This window comes from Acomys minous, assembly GCF_964271855.1.
Source record: "Acomys minous genome assembly, chromosome: 14".
NCBI classification, from domain to species: Eukaryota; Metazoa; Chordata; class Mammalia; order Rodentia; family Muridae; genus Acomys; species Acomys minous.
Window position 1 is genome coordinate 22,960,787 of NC_140496.1, and position 19,687 is coordinate 22,980,473.

The following is a 19,687-nucleotide window of genomic DNA, read 5'->3' on the forward strand; positions in this document are numbered from 1 at the left end:
ACACCTGGGTTCTCCATTCTCGCTTTCCAAATGCCGGGACTCCAGGCATCCGGTAGCCCATCTGGCAACAGCTAACGCTTTGCAGTTCAGATGACTTCGCTTCGGCCCCTCTAGAAGTACAACCCAGGAGCCAGCACACAGCAATGCTCTCTTCCTCTAAGGGCTCAAACTGAGATGGCATTCATCTCACCCAACCATTGTACAGAGAGAGAGAAATTAAGGATCAAGCCAAGATATTTTTTATTGAACACCATGCCTAGGTAGGCTTTGGAATGGCCTTGGGGGAGATGAGTGTGGGCAGGGGAACAGGTCCCAAGTCATAAAAGCTTTGCACCAGATCTTGAATAGATTGTCAGGGGCCCCAAGGCCGGCATCAGCAGGTAGTTTGAACAAGGTAGATGACCAACGACCAACGGGTGCGATGAAAGTGGCAGCCTGTGTGAACTTTTCCACAAGAGAAGGCTGAAGATACATCACAAAGGGCGAGAGGATTTGGAAAAGCAAGAAAAGAACTTGGTGTGAGGCTGGGCACAGTGTGATGAAAGGCCTTGGCCTGGTGTAGGCAGTGAGATATGATGTGTCATGGGGTACCAGGTTGGACAGGGGGTGCTGAGCTCCAAATGGTGGCCTAGGGCTCCAGATCTATCCTGAAGGCAGTCGGGAGCTTCTACAGGTCCTAGGTCGAGTGGACAGGACTCTTGTCGTCAGATGTATCCAGGGCCAGTCTCCTTGAGGCAAGATGGTAGGCTAGTTCCCTGTTGCTTGGTCACTCTCACTATGGCTGCTGATTCTCTGGTCTTTGAGGCTGACGAAGCCTTTTCCAGAAAGCCATCTTTTCCTCCTTGAGCTTCACACCCACCCGTGTCTCGAAATCCAACTCCAGGTACTTTTCATCCTTGTCAAAGCGTGGCCAGTAGGGCAGCTTTCCGTCATTGGGGTTCCTGACGCAGCGGTGGAAAGAGATTCCTGTCACTCCTTTTTGTTCAGCTTGCTCCCTCTTACCCTTCCTCATTTACCTTTACCTGGGGGAGCTGAGATCCAAGGGGCCTTTGTGGCAACGGTACTTAGATCTTTACGAAAGCGTACGACGGTTAGGTGTGATAGCGGACACTCAGAATCCCAGCTCTCGGGAGGCAAAGGCAGGAGAATTGCGAGTCAGTGCAGGCTGCGTAGCAAGCCCCAGGGAAGGGGGTGGGAGAAGTGAGCTTTCAGGCGGTGCGAGGGCAGGTAAGTTCTGGGTGAGTATGAAGAAGATGGATGTGCAGAAAGAATGGTAATGACACAGGGGAGAAAAAAAAAATTGAAGGGTTTTCCATGTCAGGCTAAGCGGATAGAACTTTACTCTGGGGACGTGAGCAAGGATTTTAAGCAAGCGAAGGAACTTGGTTAGATGATGTTTTGGAACAGCTCCACAGGGTGATGGGGGAGAGAAGGCGGGGCTCGAAAAATATGCATGGACGACCTAAGCTCAGTTCAAGAGCCATATCCGCTTGAAGCCACCTCTACCATTCAAAGAGTACCAGACCCCTCCCTGATGCTCCCCGTGGGACAGCTCCTACTGTGCCTGTTTGGGATTTTTGTTTACATATACTGGGGGTAAAAAGGATATAACATATGCTTATGACGTCCTTGAACCCCAGCTTCCAGAACTAGGGTGGGGTACAAAGGAGAACACGGGTGAAATACTGTTGGATGCTTGAGTGAATGGAGAGTGTGCGTCGTGAGACAGAAGGGACACATTCTAGGGCCATTTAGAATCGCAAGGCTGGCAAGGAAAGGGAGAGGGGCCCAGGCTTGACTGTGTAGCTCCTGTTGGACTATTATTGTCTATATGTGCAAGGAGCTAGACTCACCCAGTGCGGGCAAAGTTGGCCCAGTATTTCATCATCTGGAGGCTGAATTCCTTTTCCTTTTTTTTGAATGTGCCTGGGGGCAGAAGAGGATGTGGTATTTTGGAAAGAGCGGGGTGGGGGGGTAGAGGTGGGGGGGTGGGGGGTGGAGGGCGGGGCAAGTGCCAAATTCTCATTCTGCATTTGGAAGTACACTCCACACTAGGGACTGAAGGGTTCCCTGTGGTCAGCCAACGGAGACGTGGGTCTTCATATGTGGTGGGGAGGCTAGGTGCCAGATTAGGACATTAGACCTTTGGAGAAAGGGCTTCCGAAGATATAGGACAGCTCGTCTCCGTGGTCTGCTATGTTCTTCCGAGGTTTGATGATTAGGCTTGAGGGAGCATGGTGCTTGAACTCATACAGATAGACAGGGAAGCCAGCATCTATGAATAGATGAAATGGGTGAGGGCTGCAGGAGGAGTCTCTGCCCTAACTCCCCATCTACCGTATGCACCCCACCCATCGACAGCAGGTAGGGCGCAAGCTTACAAGTCATGGAGCAAATTAGAATCCCGCCTGCATTAGTCATCCGTATGTGACACCAGCCAAGTCACTCAAACCTTCTGAGCTGCAGTTCCTCATCAGGCAGAGTTGGGGGAACACTAAAACCTAGTTGGCAAGATTATGGCAAAGACCATGGAGAACTGGCTTCTTCCCTCTTCTGAGCTTTCTGTGGGGGACACGGCCTTTAAGGGCCTTCAGGAGTTGTCCTTTCCAGCCTCACCTTTGACCTCCCAAGCCCAGCCAACCTGACTTTTTAAGTTGCTCTTACTGTCTCTGCCACCCCAGCTTTCTCCTCTGCCTTGCTGCCTTCTCTGTGGCTTCTTGGAGGCCTGTACTAGCCCAAAGTGTGGAGAGGGTGGGGGAAGAGCCGGCGACCTCAGTTGGAAGGATCTCAGCTGTAGAGTGCAGGGGATCAGTGTGGCTACTCTTGGGGGGCGGGGGGCGTCCCATACCCCGGTGATAGCGTGCCGCTTGAAGGGTGGAGTACACGAAGGTGGCGTCTCCAACCATGTCTATCATGTGGTTTCGGAACATCTTCCAGTCATGTTTATTGGTAGCGTCGTTCAAGTACTCCTTCACCACCAGTGGGACCTGCTCTCTAGTGATATTCTGAACCAGGACACAAGACCCAGCCTAAGGCCTGCTGGATCAGCTGGGCCAGGACGGGTACACCATTGGCTTGCCCCCAGAGTCAGCTCCCCAGGACTTTTGGGAATGGGATTTCTAGGAAGGTCTCCATCTTGATTAGTTCTTATCCCCACTTTTGCCACAGGAGAACTGCCTCCCGTGACCCTAAAGGGTGCCTCAGAGACCCTGCCCATCAGCAACCATTTCATCCCACGTCAAACTCTCCTTTAGGAGGCTCTAAGAATGATCCCATCCTGTCTCGGGACCTCATTGCATAGAGCAGGTCCTACATTATCTAAAGGTGTGTGTGTGTGTGTGTGTGTGTGTGTGTGTGTGTGTGTGTATTAGTCCTGTTTGCAGTGAACAACCCTACTCATGGGTCCCCTCACCATCAGTGTGCTGACACTCCAGAGCAGTTTGGTGAAGTAATTTATGTTCATGATTTGCTGATTTATCTGGAGCTTCATGATCTGCACACAAGAGAAGGAGCCAGGGGTTCCGGATCAGGTCTGAGGCCATGCCTGTCCGCATGTAGAATTGCCAGACGAGACACTTCCCAAGAAAGAACCATACTCTTTCCCTGTTCACTGTTTGCCATTGCTGCATGGTTCTGAACTGAAGCACACCTGGGGCGTTATGTTGAGCTAGAGCATTTGCCCTTACTCAGGGAGTAAAGGAGGCCCCTAGGGTGTTCACACATTAGGAGGCTCAGGGGTTGCCTAGCCCTCTCCCAACTCCCCTCCATCATTGCTGGCCACTGTCCCCGCACAGGGAATCCAGGTAACTTATGTATCCTCAGTGGGGCCACTGAGATTTGACCTGGTACCCAAACACTGCCCAAGGGCCATCCTCTGCAAACCCATGGTGATGAGCACCTTTCCTATCTACTCACAAAAGGCAACATCCACTCGAACTCTCCGTTGTTGACACCTAGAAGGTAGGGCACACGTGTAACCTGCCCGCTGGTCAGGAGCTCCACAGGGTCCTTTGGGAACACCACACCATCCACCACAGGGCTCAGGAACCATACAATCTGCAAGGTCAGGGGCCATTTTCATCCCGTATAGCCCCCGAGGGCCTCTGTGACTTGGGTGCTACTCTAGCATCAACTCTTTTGGTTAAAAATAAAACAAAAAACAAAAAACAAAAAACTGAGATTGCCCATAATGATGCTTAGACAGATGAGCATGGGAAGGGACCAGGGCAGACAGGACCCGGCTACTAAGATTCCAGACATCCACCCAGTTTATTCTTTATCTCTTGAAAATCATTTCAAGATATCACTTCAGTGAGGCAAGTGTTAGCCATTCTCTTTAAAATCACATGCCTCTTTTCATGCCCGGCCCCTTCCCTTGTTGCTGCCACCTCCTGGGAAAGTGAGTAGTATATTTACTTATAGATCTTAGTTTCACTAGGAAAAGGAATTTGGCCCGAATAGTTGGTTTCTCAAGACTCCTAAGGACCTGGCACATGGTAGTTATTCAACAAACACTCAGATTGCAGACCACTTCTTACGCACATCTTCTGGATCTTTCTTGGAGTTCACACGGAAGAATGTCTATAGAGGAGAGAAGATAGGACTCACAAGAAGCTCCTCTGATGTGCTCGGGGGCAGGTTCCCCGGGGAGGTATCAGCGAGGGGCTACGGTACGCAGGCGGACGCGGGAGGCAGCTGGAATGGTCAACCTACCATCTTCTTGGAGACGCGCATCACCTCGTCCCCTGATAGACCCCTCAGGCATTCTACCACGATCCTTGTGCTGTTGTGGCTGCAGCCAGCCAGGTGAGCAATCTTCTGTAGAAGAGAAAAGGTATACAGGGATGCATCCATCCTTCTCCCCCCTTGCTGAGCTCTGGGATAGGAGCGATGCCTACCTTGGCCGACTTCAATGGATCATGGGTGATGAAGGCTTTGATTATCGCAGTACCACTCTGGGAAATGGCTCGATGGAATAGACCCTGGGTCAGGGGTGACATCAGCTGTAGGGATTGGAGACAGAGCATCCATGAGATTTATACATAGAACCCACTTGAGCTGTTTCGGGTGCCTGCCTGACCATTTCTGAATAGTCTGAGAGACAAACATCTTGCAGGGAGCCATGGGTCTGGGCTAGCCTCCTAGACTCGGAGCCAGTACCATTCAGTCCTGGCTTATGCAGGGGGCTCTAGAGGCCCCGGGGTTGACCTGAGGATATAGAAGGTGGTCCTGTTGGTGTGAGTAAGGGGGTCTTTCTCTGCTACAGGTTACAAATGAGGGTAGATGGGACCCCACAGTCACAGCTCCAACCACTTGTGCTAACAGCTCTTTCAGAGAAGTTATATCTTTGGATACCTCAGAATTTACGTGTCTCAAACAACAAAAAATATCCAAGGCAAACCACACCACACAGAAAAACCTACCTCGACTCTCTAGTATACTTTAAGTGAGGTACTTCATTTTTCTCTGCATCTGTGGCTTCATCCACAAGATAAACACAATAATGCATTTCTACTTGGTTTTTGTTTTTTGTTTTTTGTTTTTTGTTTTTTTTTTTTTGCCAGTTAATTTGTTAGTTTTGGTTAGGGAGAGCCTTGCTGTGTAGCTCAGGTTGGCCAGGCACTTCTGGTCTGCCTCTGGAATGCTAGGATTACAGATTGGTCTGTCTCTTTAGATTTCTTTCTTTCTTTTTCTTTCTTTTTTTGGAGGATGGGCAGGGTCTCATGTAGTCCACACCAGCTTCAAATTTACTATGTAGTTGAGGCTAGCCTTGACTCTCCCATTCCCCCTCAAGGTTTTGTTCTGATTTGTTTTTGTTTTTTGAGACTTAGTTTCTCTGTGTAGCCCTGGCTGTCCCAAACTGGCTTTGTAGACCAAGCTGGTCTTGAATTTACAGAGATTTGCCAGCCTCAGCCTCCCAAGGGCTGAGATTAAAGGCATGCGCCACCATGCCTGGCTTCCCTTCAAGTTTTAAGACCACCACATCCAACTCTTTTGGGGTTGAGGGAAATTAAAGCAACACGCATAAGGTATATAGGAGAGCGCCTGTCATATAGGAAGCACTTAGGTGGTTGGGCCTGATTTCAACTGTGGCCCTCACAAGCATGCTTGATGTCCTTCCTGCTCATTTCCACCCTGCCCAGAGGGTAGATGCTGGCCTCTGTTTAAGGAGAAAGGGCTCTGAGGGAAGCAAGAGGTGGTAGGCACCCACAATGCCTCACCCTGTCCTCTCTGGGGCTTGGGTTTGTCATTTATGCTATTCTCTTTTCTTTTTTCTTTCTTTCTTTTTCCCCCCAAGAAAATAATTTATTTAGTGTATAGGCCAGAAGCCGGGTCATAGGACAAGTTATAGGAGCTAGCGCCACCTTGTGAGCTCCGAGAATTGAACTCAGGTCAAAAGCCTTGTCAGCCAACATTTTTACTCACTGAGCCATCTCAGCGGCCTCTATGGGTGCTATTCTCGAAAAGAAAGCACCATTGGCTGTGAGCAGTTGTTCCCTTGGCGGGAATGCTGTCCACGGCAGGAGTGAGAGCAGGTCTGTGGACCTGCATGTCTGCACATGTGCCTGTGCAGTGTGGGAACACGCTGGCCTATTTCTCTGGACATCGCACTCACCAGTCCTGAGACGCTCATAGCTCCTGCCGACTGGCCGAATAGTGTCACACTGTCTGGATCTCCACCAAAGGCCTTGATGTTCTCCTGCACCCAGCGCAGAGCGGCTATCTGGTCCAGCAGCCCCCAGTTCCCGCGGGCCTGGCTGTCGCCCGTGCTAGACACACGAGATTCATGTCAGCGTTCTAAACTTCGATGGTCAGCATTCAGAGAGTTGACAACCCGCCCTAAGGCTTCCTTACTGGCTGAGTCGGTACCCAGCTCTCTGGGTCCTTTCCACAGGCTCAGGCACAGCGCCTGCTACCATCTTCACTCGGTCCCGCCCACGGGCCACGCCCCCTTCTACCAGTCCCCGCCTTCTGCGCCTCCGACAGGTAGGTGAAGGGCCCACCCCTGATTCAAGGCCCACCTGAAGTAGCCCAGGATGCCCAGCCTGTGCTGCAGAAACACCAACACCACCTTTTCGCGGGCGGCCAATTCCGTGCCTTCGTAGGTGGAAGCTGAGCCGACGAGGAAGGCGCCTCCGGGGAACCAAACCATCACCTGGGCAAGAAAAGTCGCCAAAGCCTGAGGTGGGCTGTAAGGTGGTAGAGGGGTATGGCCAGGTGATAGAAAACACTCACCGGCAGCAGAGGGTCCCCAGGTGCAAACACTGGGGCATACACGTTCAGGTAGAGACAGTCCTCACTGAAACGCAGCCACTTATACCATTTCCGAGTGCTTAAGTACATGGAAGCTAACTGTCCCCAGGTTTCCTGAAGGCACCTGTGGGCATGCAACGAGTTCGGTTAGCAGTGAAGAGAGTGATTTCAGTGATGGGGGAGAACCTAAGACAAAAGCCCTGTGGACGTGCGCATGCCTACTGGAGCTTTTCACCAGCTCTGGCAGAAGCCCCGTGGCAGGCAGGTCTCCCCCCTGCCCCCCCCCCCCCAGCCCCCTGGATCTATCTCTCCGTCCTCTACCATGGGCCTTGTCTTTCGCACCTCAACCTGGGTAGCCTTTACTCTAGTTGGAGACTGCCGATGAAGTCAAGGCCAAATTTTGGGTGCCCCGTGTACCTCTCTGCCTTTGTGTTCCAGCCTCCCAGCCTCTTTATCTCCCAAGCAGGCCAAGGAGCTCTAGAACATGTTTCCTCACACCAAACACAGGACCATCGGTCCTATCAAAACCACCAAATCAATGATTTGGACGCACACAGCCCCCAACCTCTTCACAGTCCTCCAACTTGTTCTCCTTACTCTGGAGGACATTGATAGAAGTGATTCAAAGCAAAGCAAAGCAAAGCACAACACAGATGAGACCATCGCGCTGCCCTTCTTAAAGCCTTCCCTGTGGGGCATAGCAGCCCGACAGCTGTAGTCCAGGCTATTCATGGCTATGTAGTAGGTTCCAGGACAGCCTGGGCTATACTGAAGACCTGCCTCTCCCAAGCCTGTTTCCCAGGCTCCCCACCGCCTTTAGAGAAAAAGTCCAGCACCCCCAGTCTGACTTAGGCTCTCCTTTCCGTCCAGCCATCTCACCAGCCACCTTTGCTCCTGACAGACATGCATGGCAGCTTGTTTGTGATTTCCAAACCCTTGTGCCTCTGTGCCTTCCGCCAAATGCTTTCTTCCTTGTCCAGCAAACTCCTACTTCTGTTTAAGGCCAGCTCAAGTGGTGCTCTGCTTTATGGGCGCTCCATTTGCGTCCCGCAAACCTTTCCCGGCTCTTGGCTGCAGTGCTGGTTGGAGTTATTTCAGTTCATTGTTTCTCTCCTGGGTGACTCCTTGAAAAACCGGATGACAGTGTGCCCTAGCACTCAACGGGGGCCCTAGGTGTACTTTTAGGGTATTTGAAGAGTTTGGTCCCTGGCCCCTCCCCCCTGGAGGCACCCCTTGCTGGCCTAGTCTTGGAATGGCTATTCTTACAAGTCTGGGGCTGGAGTTACTTGACTGGGCCCAGGAATACCCGTTTGCCTGTTCCCCCGTTTACTTCTCTTTTCCCAGCCTGCTTTCCCTTTTTCACATGTCCTTCCCACAACACTTCAAGCTGTCTCACCCCAACCTGTTGCTAGCAGCACTCCTAGCTCTCTTCCTACAAGGACAGACTTATATTTTCTTTTGTGTTTGTGTGTGGAGGTGCAGGTGTTGTTGGTCAATGCATGCGTGTGGAGGCCGGAGGAAAAGCCCTGGTATCATTTCTCATGGAGGTCATCCATCTTGTTTTATGTATCAGCTATCTGTCTGCTGTCTGTCTGTCTATCTATCTATCTATCTATCTATTTTTGGTTTTTTTAAGGCAGGGTCTCTCAGTTACTTGGATATTGCTGGGTAGGCAAAGCTGGCTGCTTCGTGAGCCTAAGGGACCTTCTTGTCTCTGTGTTCCCAGTACTAACATTACAAGCTTTTGCCATGGCTCTTGGCTTTTTGTGTGGGTTCTGGGCCTTGAACGCAGGACCTCATATTTGTAAGGCAAAGTAGTTTACTTACTAAGCCCATCTTCCCAGCTTCCCAGCTTCCAGCAACCAATTGCCCTTCTTCTACCTCACCTGGTCTCTTCAAAGGTCACCTGCAAGCAGCATATCTTCCTCCCTCCCTCCTTCCCTCCCTCCCTTCCTCCTTCCCTCCCTCCCTTCCTCCCTCCCTCCCTCCCTCCCTCCCTCCCTTCCTCCCTCCCTCCCTCCCTTCCTCCCTCCCTCCCTCCCTTCCTCCCTTCCTTCCTTCCTTCCTTCCTAGACAGGGTCTCATGTAAACCAGGATGGCCTTGAATTTACCACACAGCTGAAGTTGACCTTGAACTCTTGACCCTGCTGTCTCTATCTCCCAAGTGCTGGTAAACAGGCATGTACCACTATGCCTGGCTCCATAGCTCTCTCTTTGATCTTTGCTTGACTTCCTCCTCCTGTTGTAGTGTCAGCATCAAATCCAGGGCTCGGGCATATGCTAGGCAGGGGCTCTATTTCCAGGCAATACTTCTGTTCCCTTGTTTGACTTCTTTTTCTCCTTTTTCTAATTTTTATTTTATTTTATTTTATTTTTTCCTTTTTCTAATTTTAAAATTACATTTATTTGGTTGCTTTTGTGCGTATGCCATGGTGCACGTATGGAGGTCAGAGGGCACTTTCGGGAGTCAGTTTCTTTCTTCCATCTTTGTAGGTTCTAGGGATGGAACTCAGGTCTATCAACCTTGGTGGCAAGAACCTTTATCTACTGAGCCATCTTGGTGGCCTTCTTTTTTGAAGAAAAAAAAAAACCCAGTGTGTGTGTATGTTTGTATGCATGCTGGTGTGTGTGTGTGTGTGTGTGTGTGTGTGTTTGAACGCATGCAGGTGTATATGTGTGTATGTGTGTACATATGTATGACTATGCATGTGGATGCCAGGGGTCATCCTTTGATGTCATCCTCAGAAGTACCATCCACCTCCTTTGAAACAGGGTCTCTCATTGCCTGGACATCCCCAATTAGGCTAGACTGGTTAGTCACTGAACTCCAGGTGTCCTCCTGCCTCCACCTCCCCCAGTACTCAGATTACGAGTGCACACCATTTGTGTACTTTCATGGTCGCTGGGGATCGAACTCACTATGTAACCTTAGTGTAGTCAGTATGTAGATCAGGCTGGTCTCAGATGCAGAGATCTGTCGGTCTTTGCCTCCAAAGTACTGGGATTAAAGGACTGAGCCATCACACCTGTCTCTCCTTTACTCTGAGATTTCATCTTAAATAACTCAAGGTGCCTTCAAACTTGCCGGGGCTTGAACTCAGGACCCTCCTGCCTTAGCCTCCAAATTATCGCGATTACCACTGTGTGCCATCACGCTTCATAGCCAAAATTAAAAAAAAAATTTTTTTTGCCCAAATCTACTTTTGCCCTAGTGTTCACCATGTTGGGAAATGACTCTTGACCAAAATGTAGTCATTATATTAAATTCTTCCCCTCGGCAAATTCTCCAAAAAAAATACTATCCACTTTTCGCTTGAAATAAATCCAGAATTCAATCACCTTCTTCCAGTTTCCCTGTAGAAGTCTCTCTCCCTTGACTGTTGCTGTTTAGACTGGTCTAAGTGAGCCACAGATTTATACTTGGCCCTCTGAGTTCCGAACATCCTTGGTTCTGACAGCTTATAGCGAGTTCCTAATGATTGACACCCAAATGTGTATAAAATGGGCACCCTCACTTCCAAACCCTGACCAATAAACAAGGACTCCAAATAATAATTAGAGGATGATCAGAATTCTTGAGGCTTGAATATATATTTAACACACACACACACACACACACACACACACACACACACACACACACACGAGCAAAACCACCCTTGGCCTCTGGTTGTGGAACTCTTCCTAACAAATAGACGTTCAAGTGGGAATTATAGGATTTTTTTTTTTTTTTCTTTTTTAAATACCAGTTGACACCCAGATTCTAAACCTTGCGCTTTAACCAGATGACGCTGAACATTGTTAATGATTGCCACACAGTGTTCTGGACAGTTGATTATTCAGTAGTCTGAATAAACAGTAAATACACTTTTTTTCCCCCCTAAGCTTCCAAGGCAATCCTTGCTCAAGTCTTGCTATGTGGAGGCTGCAGGTGGCAGCAAGACACAACTAGAACGGCAAAGCTGAACCAGCCCTTGTAGGTCTCATCTTGGAGCGCCCTCTGCAGGGGGTGGCTGGTAGTACCGTGTGGGTTTGTTAAGAAGCTGGAGCCCATAATCCGTAGGCCTAGGGTGTGGGTGAGAACTGATGGTGGATACATTTGGGGAATTCAGCTTCCCAGAAGGCCTTGTGGCACAGCCAGTAACCACATCCCCCTGTCTGGAGCTCTCTCATAAGCCTGAAATACCATTTGGTCTAATTTCCTCATTATACAGGTTTGGAAGCTGAGGCCAAGAACGGGGACCCCAGGTTTGCTGGGGTCACAAAGAGCGTTTGTTCCTAGTGAGTTATTCTAGGCACCACGAGGTACTAGTCTGCCCTACTCCTCAGGTGCCCACAGTCCTCTGGCACTTACGAAGGCGGGAAGGTGGTGGCATCTCTGATGCCGTTCCAGGGTTGCAGAGGCTCTGGAGGAGCAAACCTGAGGGCACCCACTGGGGGTTTGGAGAAGGGGACTCCCAGGAAGACGCTGATGGGCGTGTTTCCCACATGCGTTAGCTTTCCTTGTAGGATCCCGTGTTTGGTGACCACCAGAGGTTTCTTGGTGTGCAAAGCACCTGGGAAGAGAAGAGGCACTGTCACCCTGTCTCATCATCATTCTCAGCCACGGATGGGATTCTGGTGACTCTGCCATGGGATCCGTTTTCCCCTCTCTTCTCCTTCCTCTCTTCTCTCCCCACGCCTCTTGCCAGAGTCTCACTACATAACTCAGGCTGGCTTTGAACCCATCATCCCTCTGCCCCAGCCTCCCAAGTGCTGGAATTACAGAAGTATACCCCCAGATTTGGGTAGCTGATTTCTATATAAATATACAATTTAAACATATAGTTGATATTTATTTGATATTTGATCATATCAAGCAATCCATTATTATTATTTAAATCTTTTCAGATCCTATGCTTTTTTGTGTGTATGTACATCTGTTATACCACATGCAGCATAGGGCATTGGGTTCTCTGGAACTGGAGTTACAGACAGCTGTGAGCTGCCATGTCAGTGCTGGGACTGAATCTGGCTCCTTTGGAAGAGCAGCCAGTGCTCTTAACTGCTGTGCCATCTCTCCAGGCCTCACTTGACTACTTCTTAGTAAGTGCATGTATGTATGTAGGTACACATGTGTGCTTGTGCATATACAGACTTGAGGTAGACATCAGGTGTCTTAGTGGATTGCTTTCTACCTTCTGTACCGAGACAGATCTGCCATGGAGCCCAGAGCTTGCTGTTTTGGTTAGTCTGGTTACACACCTTGCTCTAGGAATCCCATCTCTGCCTCCTGTGGGTTGCAGTTGCAGGCAGGCTGGTAAAATCACCTTACTTTTACATGGTTTCTGGGGATCTGACTTTGGATCTTTATGCAGCAAGTGTTTTCCTCACTAAGTCATCTCCTCAGCCTAGCTGCTACTTCTTAAAACAGTAATTAAAGAAAAAAAAACCTGGAAGTTTAAAAATAACGATGTGTATCTGTCCCATTTTCTCTTGTGCTTTTATCAGGATTTTCTTCATTATTGAAGATTTTAAGCTGGATGTGGTGGCGCACGCCTTTAATCCCAGCACTTGGGAAGCAGAGGCAGGCAGATCGCTGTGAGTTCAAGGCCAGCCTGGTCTACAAAGTGAGTGCAGGACAGCCAGGGCTATAGAGAAATCCTGTCTCAAAACAACAACAACAACAATAACAACAACAAAAAGGTTTCAGAGCCATGTTGGTACGTACATGAAAGTTCATGTCTGTTACATGATCCATTACTCTCTGTGTCATTTAATACCAATGAAAAGTACATTTATTTATTTGTTGTTGTTGTTTTGAGACAAGGTCTCTCAATTATATAGCCTTGGCTATCCTGGAACTCACTTTGGAGACCAGGCTGGCCTCAAATTCACAGAGATCCACCCGTTTCTGCCTCCCAAATGCTGGGATTAAAGGTGTGCACCACAATGCCTGGCTGAAAATGATATTTATTTTGGCTTCTATTTGATATGAACATGGGTACATTTTTTTCTTGGTTGCCAATTAGTTTAATTAGTTTTCTGATTAGTTTCTTTTCCACATGACTCCTCCCCCCCCTGAAGTGTGCATATATGTCTTTATGTTCATGTAAATGTGCATGTGCTTTGGAGGATAGTGCTTGATTGCTGGTATATTCCTCAATTGCTCTTTATCTTATTTTTTGAAAGAGGGTCTCTCTTTGAACCTAGGGTTTACTGGGTGTTCAGCAAGCTCCAGGGATCCACCTGTTTCTGTCTGCTTCAGCACTGGGGTTACAGTCGCGCACCCCTGTGCTTGAATTTTTATATGGGCTCTGGACATCCAACTCAGGTCCTCACACTTATGCACAGAACACATTACTGGCTGAGTCACCTCCCCAGCCCCTGCCTGGTTCATTTCTGGGATGGGATTGTCCACCCACATTTTTACTCATATACATTTATATCAGTGCCCTCTTGCAAACTGATACATACACCGGTATACATGGGAAACACATAAATGCATGTTCACAGGAAATATACATCTGCGCACAAGTGCATCTGTATGTATATTATAATGTAACACACACACACACACACACACACACACACACACACACACACACATGCACGCTGTAAGCATACCCACAGCACAGATAGCTTTTGGAATAGATATGAATTAGACTAAGTTGAATCCAGCCCTTGCCTGTGGGTACTCCTCCTCTTTTTCTATGCTCTTATCTTGCCCCACTTCTACTCCTGAGTGTTGGTGAGGGCTCATGTTCACTGTCCCTTCCTAAGTGCCCTTGTCTGTTTCTTCCTCTCCTCCCTTATCAAAACAGAATTGCTCTTTGTTCCCGTTCCTTGGAGGAGCTCATTCAGAAAGCAAATCCAATCATCCTAGCCAGTGCTCAGAATCATTTAGGAATTGATGAAAAAAAAAAAAAAAAAAGAAATCTCCAGCCAGCAGACTAACACACACCTGACATCCTAGCACTTGGGAGGCTGAGGCAGGAAGACCATGAGTTCAAGATCATCCTTGGCTATATGAGTTCAAGGCCAGTTTGGGCTACATGAGGTCATGTCTTAAACACAGCCATTGTAAACCAAGTTCCTGGGTCCTTTGCCTCACAAGTACTGGGATTAAAGGTGTGGGATTAAACCGTGCCTGAATTTTTGCTTTTATTTTTGTTTCTGAGACAAAGCCTTGCTGGAGAGATGGTTCAGTGGATAAATGTATTTTCTGTGCACGAGTGAGGCCTTGGTTTTAGAACCCATATAAAGCTGACTGCATAGTGTAAGTGTCTAGTCACTCTGCTCTTGCAGGGAGATGGGCAGTGGACACAAGACAATCACTGCCATCTCTTGGGCCAGCTAGACTAGAATTCCCAGCTGGGCCCTGGAAACAACAGAGACCCTGTGTCAAACAAGGTGAAAGGCAAGAACCCACTCGTGAGCCTGTGTTTACATACACACAGATGCACTCTGTCTCTGTGCTTGTCTCTGTCTCTGTCTCACAGACAGACAGACAGACAGACAGACAGACAGACAGACACACACACACACACACACACACACACACACACACACACACACACCAAACAAGTTCAGGACCTAGGCTAAATAGTGAGACTTTGTCTGGATTAAAAAAAAAAAATCCCACAGCCAACCACACAAAATAAAAATCGTTATTCCTGGGCCTGGAGAGATGGCTCAGTGATTAAGAGGGACCTGAGTTCTGTTCCCAGCATCTGTCCCAGGTGGCTCACAATCACCTTTACGTATAGCTCCAGGAGATGAGGTACCTCAGGCCTCTGTGGGAACATGTATGTACATACCTATACCCTTGTGTGTGTGCATACACACACACACACACACACACACACACACACACACACACACACACAAACATTTTAAGATAAATATTGTTTTAAATCACCAATATTCCACCTTAGTAGTATTGATAAAGTACTGTTAAGGCCTAGAATTATAGATGACACCTGAAAAATGAATGAATGATGGCACTCAATTTTGGAGATACAGGGAAAAGGAATTTACATACACTGTTGGTGGAGGACAAATGGGTATAATATCTTTGAAAAACCACTTGGCAAAATATATAATGAATCATAAAATACATGCTTTGATTCAGTGACACTTCATTTTAAAACAAAATGTGTTTCTTTTGAAAAACCAGTATTCTTCCAATGGTGAAAACAGCACATTAGCAACAATTTATCGAGGAGTAAGCTATGCACCTAGCAAGATGCTCACATATCACCTGTACTATTCTATGATGCTAGTTACACACACTCCATTCTGATCAGGCCCTGGACCACCCCCAGCATCTGATGTGCTACTTCCTGAGAATGAAGACTGGTCTGAACTCCAGTTGATGCTGGCGCCTTACTCATATCTGTGAGCTAAGCAAAGTAAATATAAACATAAGCTATAAACTACCTTCCATAAGAGTTTAAGTGGAAAAAAAAAATCAGAGTATATAAAACCGTAGGGCCAGGGACTGGAGAGATGACAGCAGTTAAGAGCACTGGCTGCTCTTCCGGAGGACTCGGTTTCAATTCCCAGAAGGCACATGGCAGCTCACAGCTGTCTGTAATTCCAGCTCCAGGGGATCTGACACCCTCACACAGACACACATGCTGACAAAACACCAGTGCACATAAAAATAATAAAAACAAACAACAACAACAAAGCTGTAGGGCCAGCAAGATGGTTCAGGGGATAAGGGTGCTTGGCGCTAAGCCTAGTGATTTGAGTTTGATCTCTGGGATCCACCTGGTAGAGGACAAGAATGGACTCTTGCAGTTTGTCCTCTGGTCTCCACAAGTGTGCTGTGGCAATACAAGTTAGAACACACACACACACACACACAGACACACACACACACACACAGGCATACACACACACACACATACACACATACAGACACACACACAGACACACACACACACACAGACACACACACACACAGACACACACACACACAGACACACACACACACAGACACACACACAGACACACACACACACAGGCACACAGACACACACACACACAGACACACACACACAGGCACACAGACACACACAGACACACACACACAGACACACACACACAGACACACACACAGACACACACACACAGACACACACACACACACAGACACACACACACAGACACACACACACACAGGCACACAGACACACACACACACACAGACACACACACACACACACAGGCACACAGACACACACACACACAGACACACACACACACACAGACACACAGACACACACACACACACAGATACACATACACACACACACACAGACACACACACACAGACACACACACACACACAGTATAATTCTTTAAAAAATCTTAAAAATAAAATTTTGTACATGCTAATATGACAGCTATGTGTAAATATACAAGAAGGTCATACCACAAAATCTAAGGGCAATTTTATCAAAATTTCTTTTAAAAAACCCTTCATGTAATTTTTTAGGTAAAATCAGTTTACAATAGAGGTCAGAACAGTGGTCACTTTGGAGGTGTTGACTAGGGATTGGCATATAGGATAGTGGTAATAGTCTAGATTTTGATCAGAATGGTGGTTATAATATATATATATATATATATATATATATATATATATATATATATATATATGACTATATGTGTATACCATATATTGTATATGTATACACACGCACGCAAAGCCATATAGTTTACATATGTGCATCTTGCTGTATGTGTATCTAACACCTCAATAAACAGTTGTTAATGGTTTTTGTTGTCTTCACAGTTCAGAAGACAACACTCATTTTAGAAAGAAGGACACTGACGAGAAAGGTGCAGTTAGGAAAGATGTCCATGTAGGGCACAGGGAGGCAGAGCTGTGCTTCGAAGAAAGACAGAGTTAGGAAAGGCCAGGAGGAGGAACATGGACATTCCACGTTCTCAGGCTCCTCACTGGTCCCGGGAGGTAGGAGACACAGTCCCCACTTCGCAGAGCAGTCCTGGGGCTCAGAGAGGACAAATGACTGGCTCAGGTTTCTAGCTGGTAACACATGAGTGTTCTGGAACACTGCCTTCCCCATCTGCCTAGACCTTGTCTAAGCCACACTCTTCAGAAGAAGCCGAGTCTGGGCTGGTACCCCCCCGAAGGGGTGAAGATCTTACCTAAAGCCGTCTGGGCTATGAGGCACAGGGTGAGGCTCAAGGCCAGAATCCGACTCATGTTCCAGCCAGCTTCCGCCATGGGCATCATACAGCTGTGGGGCTGCCCACACTCACGGGGTCAGAAGGGAGCTGTGAGTGCAGTGAGCAAGCACCAGAAACTTCTGCCTTTATCTTTTCCATTCCCATCATCAGGGGCCAGGACTGGAGGAGTTATGACCAAGCTTCTCACCAGCTGTGGGGCCTTGCTCCTCCTCCTTTGGGGTGATAGGTCACACTATATGCTTTTGGCTCTTCAACCAGACTGGCTTGCCTGCAATCTCTTCTGAGTGTACTCATTTGGCAATGGCTTAAAGTTTGGCTAGTGCGAGTCAAACTTCACGTATTGAGTAGGTGCCAAGGCTGGAGCAGAACACTGGGGTTAATGGGTCCCTCAGCCTCCAGACATGCTCCCTGTGGATTTAAGACCCTGGACCTCCCTAATTGCCTATGCTCTGTGCACTCTTGTGTTGTGCTCCAGGTTTCTTAGATAGGATCATGATAGAGTGCCAGACTGTGCCAAGGACACAGTGTGGTGAGGCTTTTCAGCCTCATATTCCAGCTGGAGTCTAGACCTTCAGGTAGCCATGAGAAGGATCACTCAGAGTGAAGGGAGGATCCCTGGGAAGGACTCGGTCTTCAACCTAAAGGAGGATCTTTGTGGAGCCAGTCAGGGACAGGAGCTCTGGCCTGATGTTTGTAGGAGCAAGTGTGGGGCTGGACGGGGAAAAAAAATGACTCCATTTTTCTTGACAGATCAGGCGTGAGTCCTGGAGTCTTAGCTCAGTAGGTCTGGCGAGTCATTGAAGTGCACTGTTTCCTCTGAGCCTCATCCAGCAAATCCTCAGAAATGCCCTTTGTAGAGCAGGTTGGCCTTGAACTCACAGAGCTCTGCCTGCCTCTGCCTCCTAAGTGCTGGGATTAAAGGAGTGCGCCACCATGTCCAGCCCAGAAATGCCCTTTACTTAGGACCCTTACCCACAGTTCCCATTCTTGTGGCGTTTCCTCTATTCCTAGGAATGTGATGTCCCCTGCAATTATTGCTGATTGGGCTCCATGTTCCTCTAAGGAAGGCCTGAGACAGGCTCAAGGTGGCTATCGCCTAGAAGGTCAACGTGGGAACCATCTGGAATGTTGAATATCGCCCACTTCCTTCTAGTCTCCTCATCACTCACAATATTAGGCTACAATAGCCCACTGACTGGCAGCGGGCTGTGTGCTGGACAAACCTCTCCCTGATAGGCAATATTGACCTATCTTATATTCCTTCCAGAATGATTCCCATGGGAAGCTGGGGAGGTGATTCAGTAGGTAAAGAACTTGCCACACAAGCAGTGGAATCTGAGCTTAAAATTCCAGGATCCGTGTAAAACTGGCCATGGTAGCATGCATCTACAATCCCAGGGCTACTGCTGCAGTAAGGTGTGAGGCAGAAACAGGAGAATCTGGGTAGCTCGTGGGCCAGCTCAGAAGGGTTGCACACCAGAAAAAGCCAACGTGAAGAGCCCATCTTAAGCAAAGTGTACAAGCCAGGCGTGGTGACGCACGCCTCTAATCCCAGCACTTGGGGAGGCAGAGGCAGGAGGATCTCTGTGAGTTTGAGGCCAGGCTGGTCTACAAAGTCCAGGATATCCAAAGCTACACAGAGAAACTGTCTCGGAAAACCAAACCCCAGGTGTCTCACCTGACAGCAAGCATGGAAATGACACAATGTCTCCTCAAGTTGGACAACATGGAGCAAGAACCTAAAAATTGACTATGTCCTTTGACTGAGAAACTTAATCTGAGAGACCATCCAAAATACACAAAGGCCTGTTGACAGGTCGAGTGTCATAGAGCCTTGTTGACAACAGCCTCACTCCCACGCCACCGAGGAGGAAGCAGGGCGACCAGACAGGACAGCTACAGAAAACATGAGGTCCAGGGTGAGTAATGTGTTTCATAAGCTTCTGCAGCATCCGCCAGCTTAGTGTGTCAATTCTGAGCCAGGCTGCCTGGGTTTGCACCCTAGCGCTGCCACTGTGTGACCTTGGCTAAGTTACTGGATTCTTGGAACCACCTTTTCTCTACCTGCAAAATCTACATAAGAAGAGCACTAAGATTCTAAGATTGTGGGGAGGACTACATGGGTTATTTTAATTTTGTGAGATGCACTCTTCATCCTCTGTCTCAGCCTCCCGAGTGCTAGGATTACAGGAGTGTGCTACCTCATTTGGCCTAAATAAAGCATACT

General features: G+C 48.2%; 1 protein-coding gene across 3 annotated transcripts; it reads right to left on the bottom strand.

Moving 5' to 3' along the window:
* Nucleotides 1–223: 223 nt before the first annotated feature.
* Nucleotides 224–17,647, bottom strand: CES4A (carboxylesterase 4A). 3 transcript variants are annotated; one of them, XM_084755829.1, is made up of 14 exons: nt 17,419–17,647; nt 11,609–11,810; nt 7,237–7,378; nt 7,023–7,156; nt 6,617–6,770; nt 4,899–5,003; nt 4,714–4,815; nt 4,543–4,581; nt 3,916–4,056; nt 3,413–3,493; nt 2,849–3,005; nt 2,144–2,275; nt 1,854–1,926; nt 224–941 (listed from the first exon to the last, which is right to left on the bottom strand). In XM_084755829.1, the coding sequence occupies exons 1-14, from the start codon at nt 17,504–17,506 to the stop codon at nt 776–778; spliced, it is 1,716 nt and encodes a 571-aa protein (XP_084611955.1). In that variant the 5' UTR covers nt 17,507–17,647; the 3' UTR covers nt 224–775. The 3 variants fall into 3 exon arrangements, with proteins under 3 accessions (XP_084611955.1, XP_084611954.1, XP_084611956.1); XM_084755828.1 differs by having other exon boundaries at nt 4,714–4,818; nt 17,419–17,645; XM_084755830.1 differs by lacking the exon at nt 11,609–11,810 and having other exon boundaries at nt 4,714–4,818; nt 17,419–17,643.
* Nucleotides 17,648–19,687: the final 2,040 nt, after the last annotated feature.

Excerpts from the sequence above, each read along its gene's own strand:
- CES4A (XM_084755828.1), bottom strand. The coding sequence starts at position 17,506 with ATGATGCCCATGGCGGAAGCTGGCTGGAACATGAGTCGGATTCTGGCC. Across the intron at positions 5,004-6,616 it reads CTATGAGCGTCTCAGGACTG|CTGATGTCACCCCTGACCCA; the intron begins GTGAGTGCGATG and ends CAATCCCTACAG. Across the intron at positions 942-1,853 it reads GCCAACTTTGCCCGCACTGG|GAACCCCAATGACGGAAAGC; the intron begins GTGAGTCTAGCT and ends CCGCTGCGTCAG.